The sequence below is a fragment of the Vulpes lagopus genome, chromosome 13, assembly GCF_018345385.1.
Source record: "Vulpes lagopus strain Blue_001 chromosome 13, ASM1834538v1, whole genome shotgun sequence".
NCBI lineage: Eukaryota > Metazoa > Chordata > Mammalia > Carnivora > Canidae > Vulpes > Vulpes lagopus.
Window position 1 is genome coordinate 20163389 of NC_054836.1, and position 19374 is coordinate 20182762.

At 32.9% G+C, this 19374-nt stretch overlaps 1 protein-coding gene across 14 annotated transcripts in view; it reads left to right on the forward strand.

Annotated features, from left to right (window-relative positions):
* The window catches only part of PPP1R9A (protein phosphatase 1 regulatory subunit 9A), a 315876-nt gene that overhangs the window by 201093 nt on the left and 95409 nt on the right, over nucleotides 1-19374 (forward strand). For 6 of the 14 annotated variants that reach the window (XM_041728258.1, XM_041728260.1, XM_041728266.1 and 3 more), the window contains exons 7-9: nucleotides 13025-13160; nucleotides 16965-17027; nucleotides 18034-18099. In XM_041728258.1, coding sequence (XP_041584192.1) covers nucleotides 13025-13160; nucleotides 16965-17027; nucleotides 18034-18099 — 265 coding nt within the window. The remainder of the gene's footprint in view (nucleotides 1-13024; nucleotides 13161-16964; nucleotides 17028-18033; nucleotides 18100-19374) is intronic. The other 8 variants (XM_041728264.1, XM_041728267.1, XM_041728265.1 and 5 more) reach the window with 3 other exon arrangements.

Consider the following 19374-nt stretch of genomic DNA (forward strand, 5'->3'; position numbering starts at 1 on the left):
GAGAAGACGTGGAAGATAAAATGTCTATAAATTTCGGGGTAATTAATGATACAAGTTAGAATAAAAGTGAGGACATCATTATAGACCTAATATATATTATAAGCACTGGCCAATATTATGAAGAACTTTATGTTGGTAAATACAACTTAGAATAAATGGTTAACTTTCTTAGAAGACAATACTATGACAAAGTACCAAAGCTCACTCAAGAAAAAATAGTGTGTGTATGCATATGTGTACATGTACATATGAAGATGGATTTAGAGTTTAAGCTTTCCAGCAAAGAAAATTCCAGTTCCAGTTTGTTTCATTGGTGAATCTCACCAGGCATAAGAGGGTGAAATAACACGACTTCTATATAACCTTTTCCAGAACATTGAAGAGAGAACACATCTCTACATTTATAAGGCCAGAATTACCATCATAGTGATGTCAGAAAAAGACATTAAAACAAAAATCATTACAAACCAATATTGCTCATGAACATAGATATAGAAGTCTTTAACAATAATTTAACAGATTGAAGTCAGGAATATATAAAAAGGATAATACATTATAGCTAAATGGCATTTATTTTTGGAATCCATGTTTGATTTAATGTTTTAAATTCAACTTAATGGAATTTTCCATACTGACAGAAGAATGGAGAAAAAAATCTTACATCATATGCTCATCCCAGTAGATGGAGACTGAAAAGCTCTCAGGAAACTTGAAATATAAGGGAATTTCTTAAATGTGATAAATAGCATCTAAGTAAAACCTATAGCTAATATCGTATTTAATGATAAGAGACCAAATGCTTTCTCTTAAGTGTAAGAACAATGTAAGTGTGTCCACTTCCACCACTTCTATTCAGTGTTGTCCAGGGGTTCATAGGTAGGTCAGTGAAGAAAGAATAAGAACTGGAAAACACATAGATTGAAAAGAAATAAAACTCTATTCACAGACAAGATGGTCATCTTTGTAGAAAGTCCTAAGAAATCTACAAAATATGCTACTAAAACAAGTAAATCAAATAGGGTTACAGGGCATAAGTTGATGTACAGAAATCAGTTCTATTCTGTTTATTAGCAACAATAAGTGATTGAAAATTCAGATTAAAAATAACATTTATGATAGCATCGGAAGAATGAAATACTTAAGGATAACCTGACATGATATGTTGACAACTTAAGCAAAATATTTCTGAAAGAAAATAAAGACTACCTAAATGAATGAAGCAATAGACCATGTTCATGGATCAGAATACTCAGTATTGTTAAAATTCCAGTTTCCTCCAAGTCTGCAGACTAAGGGCAATCTCACTGAAAATCTCAGCAAGATTTTTTGTAGAAATTAGTATTTTTTAAGAAGAACAAAGTTGAAGAACTTACTGCCTCAAAGCTACACTAATCACAGCAGTCTGGCTTAGGTATGGCTAGAAATATAGATTAATGGAACAGAAAAGAGAGTTCTTTTTTTTTTTTTTTTTAAATGATAGTCGCACAGAGAAAGAGAGACGCAGAGACATAGGCAGAGGGAGAAGCAGGCTCCATGCACCGGGAGCCCGACGTGGGATTTGATCCTGGGTCTCCAGGATTGTGCCCTGGGCCAAAGGCAGGTGCTAAACCGCTGCGCCACCCAGGGTTCCCAGAAAAGAGAGTTCTAATATCGACCTGCACAGACATGAACAATTGATTTTTGACAAATGCATCAGAATAATTCAGTGGGGGGAAATTGTAGTCTTTTCAACAAATGGTGCTGAGACCATTGAATAACCACGTTAAAAAAAGAAAGAGTAAGAACACTTGACCTTTGTCCCACAGTATATACAAAAATTACTTCAAGATTGATCATAGATCTAAATGCAACAATTTAAACCATAAAATTTCTAGAAAACAGGCAAAAATCTTTACGACCATGGGTTAATCAAAGATCTTTTAAGACAAAAGCAAGAAATATAAGAGAAAGACATGATAAATTAAACTGCATCAAAATTTAAAACATTTGTTCAAAAAATCCTTGAGAAAATGGAATAACAAGCTAAAGACTGAATATTTGCAAAACAATTATCTGATAGAGAGCTGTTATTTAGAAGATATGAAGAACTCTTATAATTCAATAAGAAGATGTATAATCCTATTAAAATGTGCAAATCAATTAAAGAGACACTTTACCGAGGAAGATACACAGTTAAGCACATGAAATACTGCTCAACATCATTAATCTTGGGAAAATGCAAATTAAATCCACAATGAGGTACTACTACACACCCACTAGTATGGCTGAAATTAAAAAGACTGTAATACTGTGCATTGACAAGGATATGGAGCAGCTTTAACATTCATTCAATGCCAAGGGGAATGCAAAATAGCACAGCCATTTTGCAGAATAGTTTGGCAGGTTTTTATAAAGTTAAGCATGTACTTGCCATATCAGCTAGCAATTCTATTCATAGCTATGTATCCAAGAGCAATAAAAACATATATCTACCCAAAGATTCATACTTACATATACTTCATATGAGCTTTGTTCATAATAGCTTAGAAGCAACTCAAATGCCCTTTAACTGATAAAGGATACACAAATTGTATTGTATCCTATGTAATGAAATATTTCTCAGCAATACAAAGTTACAAATTACCAATATATTCAACACAGTATTTAACTGCCGGAACTTTTTTTTTTTCTCAGAACTATTATATTGACTAAAAGAAGGCAGACAGAAAAGTCTTTATAACTGTACTTTAAACTGCAGGCCTTTAGGAGGCATTTTTGAGACCATGAAAATGGCTTCCATTTTGGCCCTTTTTTCCTGCTTGCCCCTGGGATGGAGCCTAGAGTGGGTGCTGCTTATCAAACTCCTGCACTTGCTGTTTAGTCAGGAAAGCCTTACAGAGTCCTGTGCTGGGGGTAGGAGAGGGAGCTGCCTCTTCACGAGGCCCTCCACCACCTCTGAAGGCAGGGCCTGGCCAACACCACTCAGTTCCCGCCTGCCCTCAGTGGTCTCGGATCCTGGTGTGAATGTGCTGTGAGGGCAGCACTGTCTCTTTAATGTTCATTGAGGGCTTAATAAATGTTTCCTAAATGAATGAAAAAATATATATATTGTGGCTATTGTATTTGTGACACACTGTAGATATATTTGTGAAAACTCCTTGTGTTAGCTTAAATTTGGTGAATTTTATTGGATATAGATTTGACCTCAATAAAACTCATTTTTTTTTAATTTTTTTTAATTTTTATTTATTTATGATAGTCACACAGAGAGAGAGAGAGAGGCAGAGACACAGGCAGAGGGAGAAGCAGGCTCCATGCACCGGGAGCCCGATGTGGGATTCGATCCCGGGTCTCCAGGATCGCGCCCTGGGCCAAAGACAGGCGCCAAACCGCTGCGCCACCCAGGGATCCCAATATAAAACTCATTTTTAAAAATGTTATGTTAATAGTCACGATTAACTTAAAAAGCACCATGCTAACTACTTACATTGATGGGGTTGGTGATTTGGAAGGAAGACAACGTTTACTTAAGAAAGGCAGAAGTAGTGAAACAATTTCCTCGGCAATATGTATATATATTATGCTATACACTTTTATTTAAAAAAATACTTCCTTTAATTTTTACCAGAAAAAATAGTATCTATATTAAATTTTTCTCTGGATTCTTTTCTTTATTCAGACATGGATTCAACATAATTTTTAAGAACTCATGTTTTCTTGGGTGTACAGCTTTAAGTGAGACCTTTCTTTCTTTTTTTTTTTAACTGAGACCTTTCTGATCTTGTTTATCGCTATGTCAAAGACATAGTGTACCTATTGTAAAACATATCACCTCAAAATTTAGTGACTTGAAACAGCAAACTTTATCTCATGGTTTATGGGATCTACTTGCCAGCTCTTTCCTGAGAGTCACTCTAGAGGGATGCCTCACAACATAGAAACTGGATTTCCCAGAGGGAGTGATCCAAGAGAGTACTATCCAAGATGGAATCTGTCATCTTTTAATAACTTAATATCCAAAGTTTATGGAATATCCAAATTCCATCAGTTTTTTATTTTATTGGATATTTATGGAATATCCAAATTCCATCAGTTGTGTATTTTATTGGATAAAATAATTAACAGGTCCCTCTTTTACTCCATGAATATCAGGTGCCTGAGATCACTTGGGTGCATCTTAGAGGTGCCCTATTGTGTCCTGATCAACAGTTAGTTGGACAGATGGGTGGATAGGTGGTCTGATTAATGTCATACTACATATAACTCATTTGTTTATGTTGCATACCCCCTCTTAAGAAGAACCCTGAAAAATTTGAGACTATTTAGGAAAGATTGACCAGGATGGGAGAGATCTAAACATTTTTTCCTTGTATATATAAAAATTAAAGGTTCTGCCATCTTTTGCCTCCAGTAGACAATTTTAGGAAGACATAGTAACAATTGTGAAGCATTTGGAAGAGTGACCATGGATAAAGACTTAGGTATTCTTTTTAACTCCAGATAGTCATCCTAGTACTGGAGAACAGCAGTTATAGGAAAATGGTGTTATAGGAGAGAAATTGTATAGAAATTGTGCTTCAACATGAGGAATTTCCAATAAATTGTATATTTGCTTTTCAGAGCCATTTACATTAAACTTCAAATGCTTTCTGGCAAGTACTGCTACTTACGATCAATAACTGTGCATTCATTATGCTTTTATCCCTTGCATATGTGTTTAGTGACTTTTTTGACATCCATGTGACGTTTCTGGAGATGAAGATTTTGTAGGAATTGTAGTTACACATAATAAACAGTAAATTAATCTGAAGGTCTTAAATATTTCCCTGTCCTTTTTGGAAGAGATTATAATACTCAAAATATAAATGAATGTTGAGGATTTGGGGGTTGTTCTTTTTTTTAAGATTTTATTTACTTGAAAGAGAGATAGTGTGAGTAGGAGGAGAGGCAGAGGGAAAAGCAGACTCCCCGCTGAGCAGGGAGTCTGATGTGCAGCTCCATCCCAGGACTCAGGATCATAACCTGTGCAAAAGGCAGATGCTTAACCGACTGAGCCACCCAGGTGCCCGAATGTTGAGATTTTTAAATAAATATGCCCTTGTTTACTTTGGATTCACACGATTCACACCTGGATATGTAAGTTCTAAATACAAAAGGTTTTTAAATTTTTTTTTTTTGCTTTAACATCATTGGTTTTCCATTTGAAGATCTCCATTTGAAGTGCATTAAATTTTGTTTGCTTCACTCACATCATTTTAATAAGAGGCCTTGTTGCCATTACAGCACAAGGGAAATTGAAAGTTTCACTTATCATCAGAGTCTTGATTTTGTGATTGTGCATAATGGAGTGTCATTTGTAATGGAGGGCAATGGGGGCACCACCATGTTCATGGGAATTCTCAGTCCTTACAGATTTTATGTTTACTCCCTTGCAGTGAGGCAAGAGGAACAGCCATATGGATTTGGGGCCATGGATATTAAAACTTAAATTACTTACATGACTTATATGACTATATAACTGTATAGATATGAGAATGATCAACAACCACTGGTGATAGAAAATCAAAAACAGTGGAAATTTTTAAAAATTGTTTTAAAGGGGATTTTGGCTTAATGAGATATCTTCTAGTGCCAGTATAGACAGATTAGCATTCAAAATTGTTTTCCTTTAAATATTTGTATACATAAATATTTAAACCTGAAATATTAGAGTTAGCTTTCTAATCAAGAAATGTTACTTCTTAAGAAGGTATAGCATTTTTAAAAAATATTTAAGTTTCTACCTAGTATGTGGTATGTAGTCCTTGAAGTGGCATGTGTTACGCAATATTTTGTTTTAATTCAGCTACTTTTCTATATTGAAATACAGTGGTAGAAAAAGGTTCTTATGATTAAGACTGAGTTAAATACAAAATTCATTTCAAAGAAGTAATACTTAGAGTTAAGTTTAAAGATTTAAGATCTAGATATTTAAAGTCTAGCTTTTAGAAGCAAATAGGTTGATGGGCGACGGAGGGTACTTGTTACGATGAGCACTCGGTGTTATATGTAAGTGATGAATTACTAAATTTTACTCCTGAAACTAATATCATGTTAACTGATTAGAATTTATTTTGAAAGAGGGAGAGAGTGAGCAAGAGAGAGCACAAGCCAGGGAGAGAGGCAGAGGAAGAGGGAGAAGCAGACTATCTGCTGAGCAAGGAACCCAGTGCGGGGCTCAGTCCCAGGACCCTGGGATCATGATTTGAGCGCAAGGCAGATGCTCAACCAACTGAGCCACGTAAGCATGCCTAGCTAGAATTTAAATAAAAAATTGACACACACAAAAAAATAAAAGCAAACATTTTCCTAGATGAGTTTAAATTTTTAAATGTTAAATATAGAGTATGTTACATTAATCTCAATCCCAGTAAAGAAAGGAAAAATATGTGAGTACCCAAATACAAGAAAGAGGCAAAGCTTTATTGTGTAGGACTTTAACCTCTAGATATCTAATAGCAAAGCTTAATGAAAGCAACCAGATATGCATTCAGCACCATTTACTCAAGTACAATTAAGTCAAATATTTTAAAAAGCTATCTAGCTTGGAGTAAGGCCATAAAATGTGATCAAACACAGAAAAAAATGAGACACTTTCTACAAAAATGTTTAAAAGTACCATGTGATCTTATGATCCAAGACTCTAGTCTAATGAGAGTAGGTGTTGTGTATCTGTATCTGTTTTTTTTTTTTTTTTAGGTTTATCTTTTAGGTTTTTGGTGTGACACAAATATTTGTTAAAGAATATCTGAATGAAAGAATTGATTACCTAAGAACCTATATCTACTATAGCTTTCCTTTTTTTAGATTTGCTTAAGTCTACATTAAAAATTCTTTAGTTTTAACAATTTTTTGATTTTTGACATCATTTAAGTGCCATTTTAAACTAGCATATCACTTTTTTTTTAGAATAAATATCTGTAAAACAAGGCCCTCATAACTCATCATTTTTCAACATAAACTCTTGCATCATTTACACTGAACATGTAGGATCTTTATGAGTTAAATTCAGAAAATTGTAAATGCAATTTTATAGTTGTTTAGTTTTTGTTTGACAGCTCACCAGAGAATTCAATAAACTAATCAAATGAATCCTGTATAATCTCGTCATCTAAACTCTAAAGGACACTGCATGGACACTGCTTGGTCTGATAATAGATGGAAGGAAAAGGGAAAACTGATTTATCTATCTTTACCTATTTTATCTCAGCCTGAGGGAGAGAGGGGGCAGTTCTTACTGAAATAATTCTCATCAAAACAAGATAATTGTTTGAAACACTAGAAACAAACCATATTGAACACATAAACCCTCATTTTGTATTTTAGTTTAACCTTTATTTTTCAATTGTAACCTTAGAAAATACCTAATTTTTTATTTAAATGTCTATCACAGTTTGGCTTCTGTAACCTCATCCTTTATAGCTAAAAATAAAAAGATCAATCCATTCCTTGTTGAAGCAAACTAAACAAATTTAGAAAGTAAGAAAACATTTTTTTTTTCCTTAAAGGGTCTTAAAGGCTGATTTAACTACATGCATGTCACTTCAGTCAGAAATGATGTCCAAGATGTAAATCATAATTGTGCATAAATATCAGTTGATTTGGTCACGTATGTTTAGAGGGACTGATTGTTGCTGACTTTATTAATTGTTATATTTTTGGAGACTTTAAAAATTCAATTTAAAGGGATCGTGTCATCCATACTTTTATATTTTGACAGTAACTGAAATTAAGGTTCTCAGAACTTTAGTGCAAGTATTTTATCTTCTTACTGTGGTTGACTTTCAAAAACCTACTCTGTTTTCAAAGCTAGTGTGATTCAAGTAAGAGGTAATTGGGACAGTGTGCACAGACAGAGTACTTACTACCTAGCTATTAATACATTATCCAGGTAAAAACAACAGTAAACATTTGTTAAATACTCTCTAGGCACCAAGTCCTTAGTTAAGCTTTTTATACGTATTGTGTAATATTTATTTAAGCTATTATGTTCATTTTATTACAATATGGAAACTAAGGATTAGAAATGTTAATATATTCAAGGTCACAGAGCCAATAAGTCATGTTTATGGGTTAGTGAATTTGTCCTATCAAAGCATTTTTCCAAAAAAAAAAAAAAGCATTTTTCCCCTTTTACAGACACTTTCAACCCCTTAATATTACTATCACAACATATCTATAGTGTGAATCTGTAATTGAAATGATAACCTTACTTTAAATCTTGCATTTTCTGCTCATTTCAACATGTGCCAGATTGTGCACATATTGTTATAGGAGTCCTTTTATAAATTTATAAAGACATCTTAAAAATGGACCAAACATTTAAGAACATATAGAAACGTAATGTGAATCTTAAACATTTTCCAAATGGGAGATTTTTATCACTTTCATCATCATAGTAATAGTGCCTAATGTCCTTTCCCATCTATGCCACATTTTATTCTTTTATCACTCCTTTAGACACATGAAGTAGGTACCAATTTTCACATGAGGACAATAAGGCGTGGAGAATAGTTTAGTTCCACTTGTGCTTTTCCTCTGAACCATACTTACCAGGATGACATTCTTCTAATGCACATATGAACTATAAATTACACTGGATTACAAGGCTTTAGAGATATGTGTAGCTAGGTGCTATAACGCTGCCCCAAACAGCTGCCTGAATGAAGAGATGTGTACTTTAACAAAACACTTTAAAAAATATATTTCATGAGATGGGTTGTCTATTTTATATACAATTAGAAATCACTTTTATTTCTTAAGACTGTACAGTGATTTTGAATACAAACTCATATTGGAGAAATAGTGAATAATGTTAAATTGTAGGGACAAATTCAGAAAGCCACACTGTGATTTGAGCAACTAGGCCTTCATGATTTAAAATGTTGGTTTCTTATGCGATGTGGAACAATTCTTATTTCCTCTGAAATTTCAATTACACATTGATTTGTTCCTTTTAGTTTTAGCATCACGAATAACTCTGGTTTGGAATTGGAAATCATGTTTTGAGGGCAGGAAGAAGCTTGCATGTCCTATTGGAATTCTAGTTTATTATATGATTATATACTTTATTAGTATATGATATACCATAATATTCTAATTTGTGTCTTAGAAATAATTTTCCGCTTAAAAATTTCTCACAAGCTCTTCTTAAGACTCCTTCATTCACCTTTAGAGCCATTAGCAGTGGTTCTAACTTGTTGGCAAGTGAACAAAATCTTATCTTTTTCACCCCCTGAATTGTGTTCAGAGTAATTTTAAACGTTTGCTTTGCAGAAGAAATAAACTTCTCCATTCTTAGGGAAAACTGTTCAACTAAAAGATCTGACAATATAATTCTCAAATGAGTTTAAAGAATTTATGGCTTAAATGAATGTAATTCTAATTTATGTTTTACTTTGAGCTTGGCTGCTGTCTTCAATTAATAGCATTTAATACATTAATTGCTTCCTTCAAACTCCTCCGTCAGCTTTATAGTATGTGATACTCCCTCAAACCCCACTCTGTTATGCATTTGAAGAAACATAAAAGATGAATCTAGATTTTCTTAAATCTATCATTCTAGGATATGAGCTTCTTTAATTGCTTAATGTTTATATTCCTAGACATCACTTCTGACTTTCAGACTGCTAACCAAAAATAGAATGAATTCTAGATAGTCATTTTATGTCTAGATTAGTTGGACATGCTAAAGACTTTATGTATCTTCCATCATAGAAACCAAATGTCTCCAAGTGAAATAAACAAACAGGTAGGAAAAGAAAAAATAAAAATGTCTTCATAGTGAATATGATCTTACATATAGAAAAATTCTAAGGAATCTATAAAGCCTACTATGATTAATAAATGAATTTAGCAAGGTCAAAAATACAAGGCCAGTATTCAAAAATCAATTATATTTCTATATTCTAGCAACAAACCATTAAAAAAATTTAAAAATCAGTACCATTTACAGTAACTTGAAAAAACATGAAATAGATATAAATTTAACAAAGTGTAGCTACAACTTTGCACTGAACATTGTAGTGTATTATGAAAGAAAGTAGAATCTAAATAAATGCAGAGATGCACCATGTTCATGGATCACCTCAATATTATGATGTCAGTTTTCCACAAATGGATCTATAGATTCAAAGCAATCCCAAATCAAACATCAGTGGGATTTTAAAAGAAATTGATGACCTGATTATAAAATGTATATGAAAAAGTAGATAACTTTGAATAGTTAAAATAGTTTTGGAAAAGATATACAGAGTGGAAAACTTCACACCACCTAGTTTCAAAAGTGATTTTATGGTAATCAAGCCAGTGTGGTATGAGGATAGATATATAAATGGAAGAGATTGGAAAAGTCCAAAAATCAGCCCAGAAGTACAAGGTATCAACTGATTTTCAACAAGTGTGCTGAGGTAATTCAGTGGCAGTAATGAATAGTCTTTTAAATAAATGGGGTGGAAACAACTGGCTATACATGTGGAAAATAATGAAACTCCATCCTTACCAAACATTGTGCATGAAAATTAATTTGAAAGTTACTATAGACCTAATATAAATCAAAACATTAACACTTCAAGAAGAAAAATAGGAGAAATCTTAGCAATCTTAAGTGAGGCAAAGATTTCTTAGATAGGAAAGAAAAGCTTTTAAAAAGTGGTAAGTTGGACTTCCTTGCAAGACACAATTAAGAAAATTGAGAGGTAAACCACAGACTGGGAAAGGATAATAAATCAAACAGATACACACGCACTATTTGAATATATGTATCTATGTGTATTTATTATATACAGTATACATAAAGATATACATCCAGAATATATAAAGAACTATTCTAGAACAATAATAAAAAGTCAGACAATCCAGTTTTTTAATTGGTGAAAGATTTGAAAAGGTATTTCACTGAAAAATATTTGTGAATGTTCAATAAGTGCTTGTAAAGATACTTAACGTCATTGGTCATCAAAACATTGGAAATTAAAACCATTATAACCATTCAATAGAATGGCTATAACCATTCAATAGAATGGTTAAAATTTTAAAAGACAGTACCAAGTATTGGTTAGAATGTAAAGCAACTGTAATTCTCCTGCATTGCTAGTAGTAATACAAAATGGTACCCTCTGAAAAATAATTTGGCAATTTCTTTAAAAGTTGAACATACATTGCCACACATTATCAATTCCACTATTAGTTATTTGTCTACAGGAAATTAAAATGTATGCCCCCACAAAGACTTGCACAAAAATGTTTATAGTAACTTTGATCATAAAATCCAAAATCAAACTCAAATACCCACCAGTAGAAGAATAGATAGACCAAATGTAGCACATCCAGTACAATGAAATACTATTCAGTAATAAAAATAAATGAATTACTAATACTTGCATCAGCATGGATAAGTCTCCAAAACATTATAGTGAGCCAAAAAAGTCAGACACTCTATGATTACATTTATATGAAACTCTAGTGAAAACAAATATAATATGGGCCCAGGGTGAAGGTGATTTTACTAGAAAGGGAAATTGTATATTTTAGGTTGATGAAAATGTTCTGTAACTTTATTGAAGTGATTACAGGTTACCTTTGTGAAACTTATCAAACTGTGCGATTAAAATAGATATACTTTATTATGTGTAAATTATACCTGAATAAGGATGAAAATTACAGAATTTGCAAATTCTACTAATACTTGATTCCCAGAGGAAAATAAATGATAAATGAACACCCAAGCGTAAGTACAAAGTCTTGTTTGGAACTACATAAAAATATTGCTACAGAGACAATTAATTACTAGCACGTAAGTATAAAAGTTTTGACTTTCAGTGATTTTGTACAGAGAATGGTGGTATATTTCATTTAAACTTATAATCTAATACAGCAATGCATTATAATCAGAGAAAAAACATCAGTTAAGTATAGAAACAAGATTAAACGGAGAGTGACATCCAAAATAACGAAATTAAATGATACATAGCAACTAAATAATTTTTGCCACTCATATTTTTAGAGAAATAAAACCACGTATTAGTGTGAAAAGATGTTAAGAAGTGAAAATTTGTTGAGCAAGACACATAGTATTGATGAGGATGTATCATTAAGTGACCGCAGCTTGCCACAAATGAATGACTTCCCATGTTTTTACTTTATACTTTTTTAAACAGTAATTAATAATAAGATATTTCTTTTTGTCTCTTATTTTTTGAAACCACATCTCTCCTCATACCATCTTTTTCTCCAAAAGTGAAATCAAATTCATGACCTCTCCTTATTTTAGTTTTTCTTTTTAAAAACAAAAACAAGACCTATATTTGTTTCTCTTTTCTCCAAAGTTATAGTAACTTAGCAGAAGTTAATGCCTCTATTTATTTACCCACCTAAGGCATGCTATTACCCAGAATAGTTTTGAAGCAGTTTCTGCATTGTAAGGAGGACAGTATTAGGGAAACGATTCTCAAGTTCAATTGTACAGGAAATTAGGAGTTTGCTTCCACTTTGTAGAGCATCAAAAATGTGTGAAGTACTGTAGAATGGATTACATCTTTTCTGTTTTCTCCCAAAGTAATACTTTTTTTTGAGAGAGAGAGAGTGGTGTACAAGTGGGGGGTTGAGGGCTATGGGGTGGCAAAAGTACAGCGAGAGAGAGGCTTTAAGCAGGCTCCATGCCCTTTGCTCACCAGAAGCAGGGCTGATCTCAGGTCCCTGAGGTCATGACCTGAGCTGAAATCAAGAGCCCAGATACTTAACCAAATGAGCCATCCAGGTGCCCCATTTTTTTTAAGTCATCCTTCACTTTTTCATTTTCTTTTCCTTGAGAGTATGTCTAAAATAACCTGTTTAGCTGCTCAGCTAACCTCCCCTTCCATCCAGGCATAACATTTAGAGTATAGATGTGATACTATTTTCTTGAGGTTTGATGGACCGTGATGAGCTGCCAAGCTTAGTTACTTTTCTTAGTACTCCTTTTTGCTGGAGAGTCCAACTATATTTGTCTCCTTTCACCTTCTTACAGATTTGTTATTGGGCGAGAAAAACCAGGACAAGTGAGTGAGGTTGCCCAGTTGATAAGCCAAACACTGGAACAAGAAAGGCGCCAGAGAGAGCTGCTGGAGCAGCACTATGCACAGTATGACGCCGACGATGACGAGGTAAGTCATGCTTGCAACAGTCCTTCCTACCTTTCTTCCCATGACGTTCCTACTTTACAAAACTCTCTTTACCGTGTAAAACTATGATAGGTTCTCACATTCTCAAGAAGAATGTGTCTACATTCAACCTCACAAAAGAAATATTACTTACATCTGTTATAAACTTATGAATCAAGGAATGGTATCCTCTTGACAGTGTGAAGACTTTGGGATCAAATAAGTCATGTTTTACCACAGTATTAAATTCACAGAAACAAAAAAGAGTAAAAACACCAAAATGCAAATAATAGGTGTCTTTTTTGTTGGAACTTGGTGATTTTCTCTCTGTTTTATATTTTTTTTTAATTTCTCCCTCAATTTTCTATAGTAAATGCTTTTTGAAAAAAATTAGTAAACATTCTGATTGAAAAAACACACTCATACATACACAAACACATAGAAAAGTACTAAAAATTGCTGGGTGTTTTCAGGTTTCTTTTTTCCAGGAAGAGAAAGTTCTTTGGATCTGCTCACTGTGATTTGTGCTAACATAATGCAGAACAAAGCTTTCCACCAGCACATATTCCATAGAGTAGATACATATTGGAATAATTTTGCATCCTGCTCTCTGTAGAAGATCAAGTAAATGAGTAGAAGCTAACCCCCAAGTGAAAATGGCTCTCCAGAATCCTTGTGTGTTGTAATGTAATACAGATGCTAGTCTATTTCTAATGTAAATGCCAAATGTACGTTGATATAATGGGACAACATGCTTTATTATAAACATGTTTAAACATGCATGTGTTTCATATTGGCATGTCAAAATATCTATCAATAAGTTAATCAGATATTTCATACTCCATAAACATAGTAAATATTCAGGTAAAACATACATTATTTATACCAACTGATATAAGGACAGTACAACTTCATATGGTCAATCTCTACTCATCTAAATATATTCTTTTTCCAGAGCTTTCTGGGTTTTTTTGTTTGTTTGTTTTTGGTTTCTAGCCAGGACATAGTGAAGATTAATAAACAGACATTGAAGTATTTTCATGTATTTTTAGTCTGGAATGTTTTAACCCAAACATGTTAATTTTTTATGTGTTAGTAGTTTAATGTAGTTTATTCTCTATTTATTAGACAACTAAAAATAGTGCATCAACTAACTTTTGATCAGAGAATAAATATTACAGAGTCTTCAGGTGAATGAATTAGTCTCTTAGAATTCTGTTTAGTTGATTTAATTTTTTACTTGCAGAAACCATTTGAAATAACTAGTATTTTTTTTTTATTATACTGAGACATAAGGTATGAAAATGTTACCTTGGATTTAGAAATCAAAAACAGTTTCCTCAAGTATTTACATTTTTGTCTTAGTCTTCAGTTCTCTGTGCTAGTGTTTTGTGTTTTATCAGACACTGATTTGCTTTGGCTGCATGCCTATTTTTAGGATATTAGAATCGCTCTCTGCAGGTTTGGTTTTTACCTGCTTGCTCCGCTAGAAAGAATTTGGATGTGAGATTCAGGGGAGTTCGGGTGACATCAAGTGGTGGAAAGCGAGGAAGCCAAACTTGACAGTCTGTGGGCCTCAGTCTCTTTGGCTTTAAGAGACTGGACTAAATTTCTGAATTCTCACTAGCTTTTAATATGCTGTGAGTGTGTGAAACAGAACATCAAGTCTAGCCAGGAAAGAGGGAAAATAAGATAGTTCTTAAAGCTCTCCAAGTGAAAATTTTAGATCACCTGCTACATACTACATACTTCTTCCAATTATTTTGAGGAATTGGTCACATTCAGTCCCAAAAGTTTTCAGCTCAAGCCTCTAAAGCTTTTTGTTTGTTTGATGTAAGATTTTCTCTAATTTAGTAATTTAATTAAATGAAAAATGAGTTTCTGTTATTCAACTTTTATACCTAGGAGTATATCATATGAATTTTTTTGTTTGCCTAGTTTTTATAAGGAAAGCAGAGTTGATTGTCACCTGAGCAGATATTTTTGGGACTAGAAAGGTAAATAAATATTCAGTGCCTGGCACTTTGCAAGGCGAATTTCCCTACGTGATTTCATGTAATTTTTACAGCACACAGAAGAGATTTTTTTTCTAGAAATGAAGCAAACGAGGCTTTTTCTAGTCATATAGCTAGTAGTTGGCAGATTTATAATGGGAAAAAGGTCTTCCTGTCTCCAAAGTTGGGACTCTTTACAACATATTGCTGTTCTTGAATGGAGTGGACTAATAGGTCTGTCTTTGTTCAGGCACACACAGAATAACTGGGTGACAAGAGATGTTGGAAAGAGGATTCCTATTTTGGGTGATGGACTTTCTTGTAATACTTAGGTTCTATGATTCTTTATTTCTAATAATAGGGGAATTAAATACATGGAGAATTATTTTATTCTAGGCAAATAATCCATAAGTATCCTATGAAGATAGGGCTTAAAGGGAAAAATAATTGAGTATATGATTTTTTTTTAATTAAACTTTAGGTTAAACTTTTTCTTCGTCTTCAAGTTGTAGAAATAGAAATCAGATGCTTGCTACTATGTTATTCCAAGTAACATTCACTTTACTGGAAAGGTCAAGGAGCCTTTTTCTTTTTTCTCTTTCATGCTCCTCTCTGACTTGTATTTCTCTCCCTTTCTTGTGTGTTGGCAAAACATGCTCAGCTAAAACCAACTGTTAATATTCTGTGCATAGGAGAGATGAAAGCTGTACAAATAATGAAAATTCACTCTTGTATAAACACTTTACTTACTTGATATAAATTCTTTTTTTTACTCTGCTACCAAATAATTGTTAAATCAATTTGAGTGGTATGTCCTGTTTTTTATCTACTCTATTTCTCTCTGTTAATGAAAAGTAAAAGGATGAGAAGAACCAGTAACCATTGGTTATCCAATGGGTAAATGACCTTGAATAACTGAGTTAATTTTATATGTAGTTGAACAATGTGTTGATTTATGTATCTTTATTAATCCTGAATTGTGTAATCAATCATTTGGCTTCTCAGTTTTCTTATCATTTATGGAATCATTTTGTAATTTCAAGGTTAGAATCATTTTTATTTCACAGTATCCCCTGTGACATTCCCTGGGCCAGCTAGGAAAACCTCTAATTAAATGCAGAACAACTGAGTTCATCCAACTAATTTCTAGAGCCAGCGCTTAGATCAGTATTGTCTACTGAAGGATAGATAGCTTCTGGTTTTGGTCAAATCATCCAAGGTTGATTCTAACTTGGAACTTGTCACATTGACAGAGGGGAGTTGCTTGCTTGAATCGCCTTTGGGGAAAACATTGCAACGTGAGAAATATATCCTGAAATTGTAAAAGTACAGTAGTTCTCTATCAAAACCATATTTAGGATTAAGAAGACCTTATCATGTATTGTATATGCTTACATATACCTGTTTTAATGCTTTAGGAAACTGTAAGTTTTACTCCAATAAAATTTAAAATATATAGATAACCCCCAAACTTTAACCCCCAAATGTCTACATTTTGTTTTTTTCCCCTCAAATATTTAAATTAGAGGAGTTTACAATAAGCAAACAGCCAAATGAATTTTAATTTACATTCCTGTTTCTGTTTACTCTCTGTTACACATTGTGATTTTAAAAAAGTTAAAAGGGCTCTGCCCAAAGGCTAAAGATAAGGGGGAGAATCCTGTACGAAGAGAAAAATTAAATCTGAGCAATTGAAACATTTAAAATGTAGATCTGAATATATCAGTAATTAGCAATTGCGTTTCTGGGTAACAGAATTATTGTTCATTTCTTTTTTTTTTTTCTTTCTTTCTTTTTTGAAACAATCTGGAAGGTAACGATGGAGGATTTCAATAAGCCCCTCACACAGTCAGCACTATCTCACGAAATTCTGGGGGTATGGTAAATTTTTCAACTAGATTTTAATTTTCAATAACAAATTTAATCTGTCATACTCCACAACTATCAATGTTTGACCTTTTAGTGGTGGGATGTTGTAATTTTGATATATGCTTTGTGTAGCATGGGTCATGTGTGTAAATTCTGAGCACATGTTTCTATCAAAGATCATTATGCAATGTGAAATACAGTGGGCTCAGACTAGAAGTGAAGTATGAAATGGTACTATACCACTTTTTTGAATTAGAAAATGCATACAATCCTTCACACTAAAATAAACTGTTTTACATGCACTTTGAAATTATAGGATTATTTTGGCTTGCTTCTTTAAATATGCTTTTAAAATATGATAATTATTACATTTTAAAGTCCTAGATTATATGGTATTTCAAAGTCTCTTCAGGCACTAGTTTCTAGCAAGGTTAATCATCACTCTAGAAACTGAGGCCCCTTCTCTTAAAACATAATTTAATCTCACTTTTGTAAATTTTTTTTCATTACTGTAAATTAATATAATTATAACTATATCATGAGAACATTAGTTTTTAGAATCTTTTAAAGTATTGCATACAATTTAGAGCAGCTACCTACATGGATATGCATTCTTATGGCTTGTGTTAACATGTAATAATTAGAGTCAGAAATATAATGGAGCTGTGGTTTGCATAAGTGTTAAATGGTTTATGAGAATATAATTTTTAGGCGAAAAGCATTAAAGGGATCACATTAAATTTGACTCATGGTGTTTGCTGTTCCTGGTTGGAAACAGCTTGTGTTGTATGAACAAGAGATTGCAATTATTATGGATGGCCTTTTAATAATGTAAATTGACTTTATACTGTTCATAATGTTGAGAAACTAAGAGTGGGAGGCATTCTCTTAGTTCTCAAATGTGTGTGTTATAGCAGGTACCAGAACTTCAGTGTTTTTTCTACCGTTTATCATTAGGCTGCTCTCTTTAATGGGGAAAAGCCATCTTTAATTTTTGTTGTCAACCATTTTAGAGCACTGTGGCTGAATTGCAAGGAGTGTCTGGCAACAGCAATAACAATAACAACTATTTCCTTAAGGTTTGTTTTTTTGGTGGAAATTAATGCTTATCTGCACCTTTCTGCTTCATGTGTGAAATTAAATACTCTGTGTGTCTCATTAACTAGCTTTGCGCTCGGAAGAACTCTAGAGCTGTATGTATTGTATGTTGAATAATAGTTGGAAAATCATCACTTGAAAATAGTATTTAATTCTGAAATATAGCACATAGTCTATAGTTGCAGGTTCTGTAAGTTGTACTCACTCTTCTAATGTTTAACCATGGATGTTGTTAACCCTTAACACTTTAAATATTTTGTGATTCATTTTAAAAGGGAAGGAAAAGATACCCGGCAACAAGGCTGTATGATGTATATACCATATAGCGTACACATTGTTTTTAAACCCAGTACTTTTTTTTTTTAGAAAATAATCTTTTGATACAAAGTTCTTCATTTTTCAAAATAAATACACGTATCTTTAAATTATCATACTACTTATTTACATGACTTATGTGGTGGACATAGCAAAATGTCTAAAAACTATTATACTTCACATAATAAAATACTTGTCACTTTCTTTAGCTGCCAGTAACAGAGGAGCTTAAAAATGGAAGTATATTTAAAATGGAAATTGGATTACGGTGATGAGAGGAGCCCGAAGAATAAGAGAAATACAAAACCTTTGAAACAACTTGTTTATAGACTCCAATTTGACTGGATTGTTAGCATCATTGAATTTAATTACATCCTTTAGTTTGTGATCCCAAAATCTACAGTACTGGTCATTGTCATTGAAACCCAGAATCAGAAGATGTTTGGAAAACCTTTAGTTGAAGCCTGTTTATCATGCTTGATCTAGCCTAAGCATTGTTTATGTATACATACACAAGCACACACACTATCCTCTGGTGGTAGACATCCTCCTTAGAAACATTCTTGAAGGACCCTCCTTAGAAATATTCTTTGTATATAAAAACATTACTTATGATATTGAGCACAGACAGGAAGATGGATAGTGTCAAGGGAAGATAGAGGTTAGAAAAGAAACCTTTGCCCTAAATAATGTCATTTTTTAAACTCATTTTCTATATATTGTTTATCATAATGCAAGTGATTTCAGTGTTTTCATGTTATTTTCTTTCCAATCACCACATTGTGATGGTATTTATTCATGAGTAAGGTATAAAATACTAAGTAAACTCTACTAAATTCTCCTATGCCATTAAATTCCTTTGAGAATATAGCTTTGTATGTCTTAGAAATCACGCTAGAACAGTTCTATATTACAATGATGCATCACAGAGTTTGACTTGA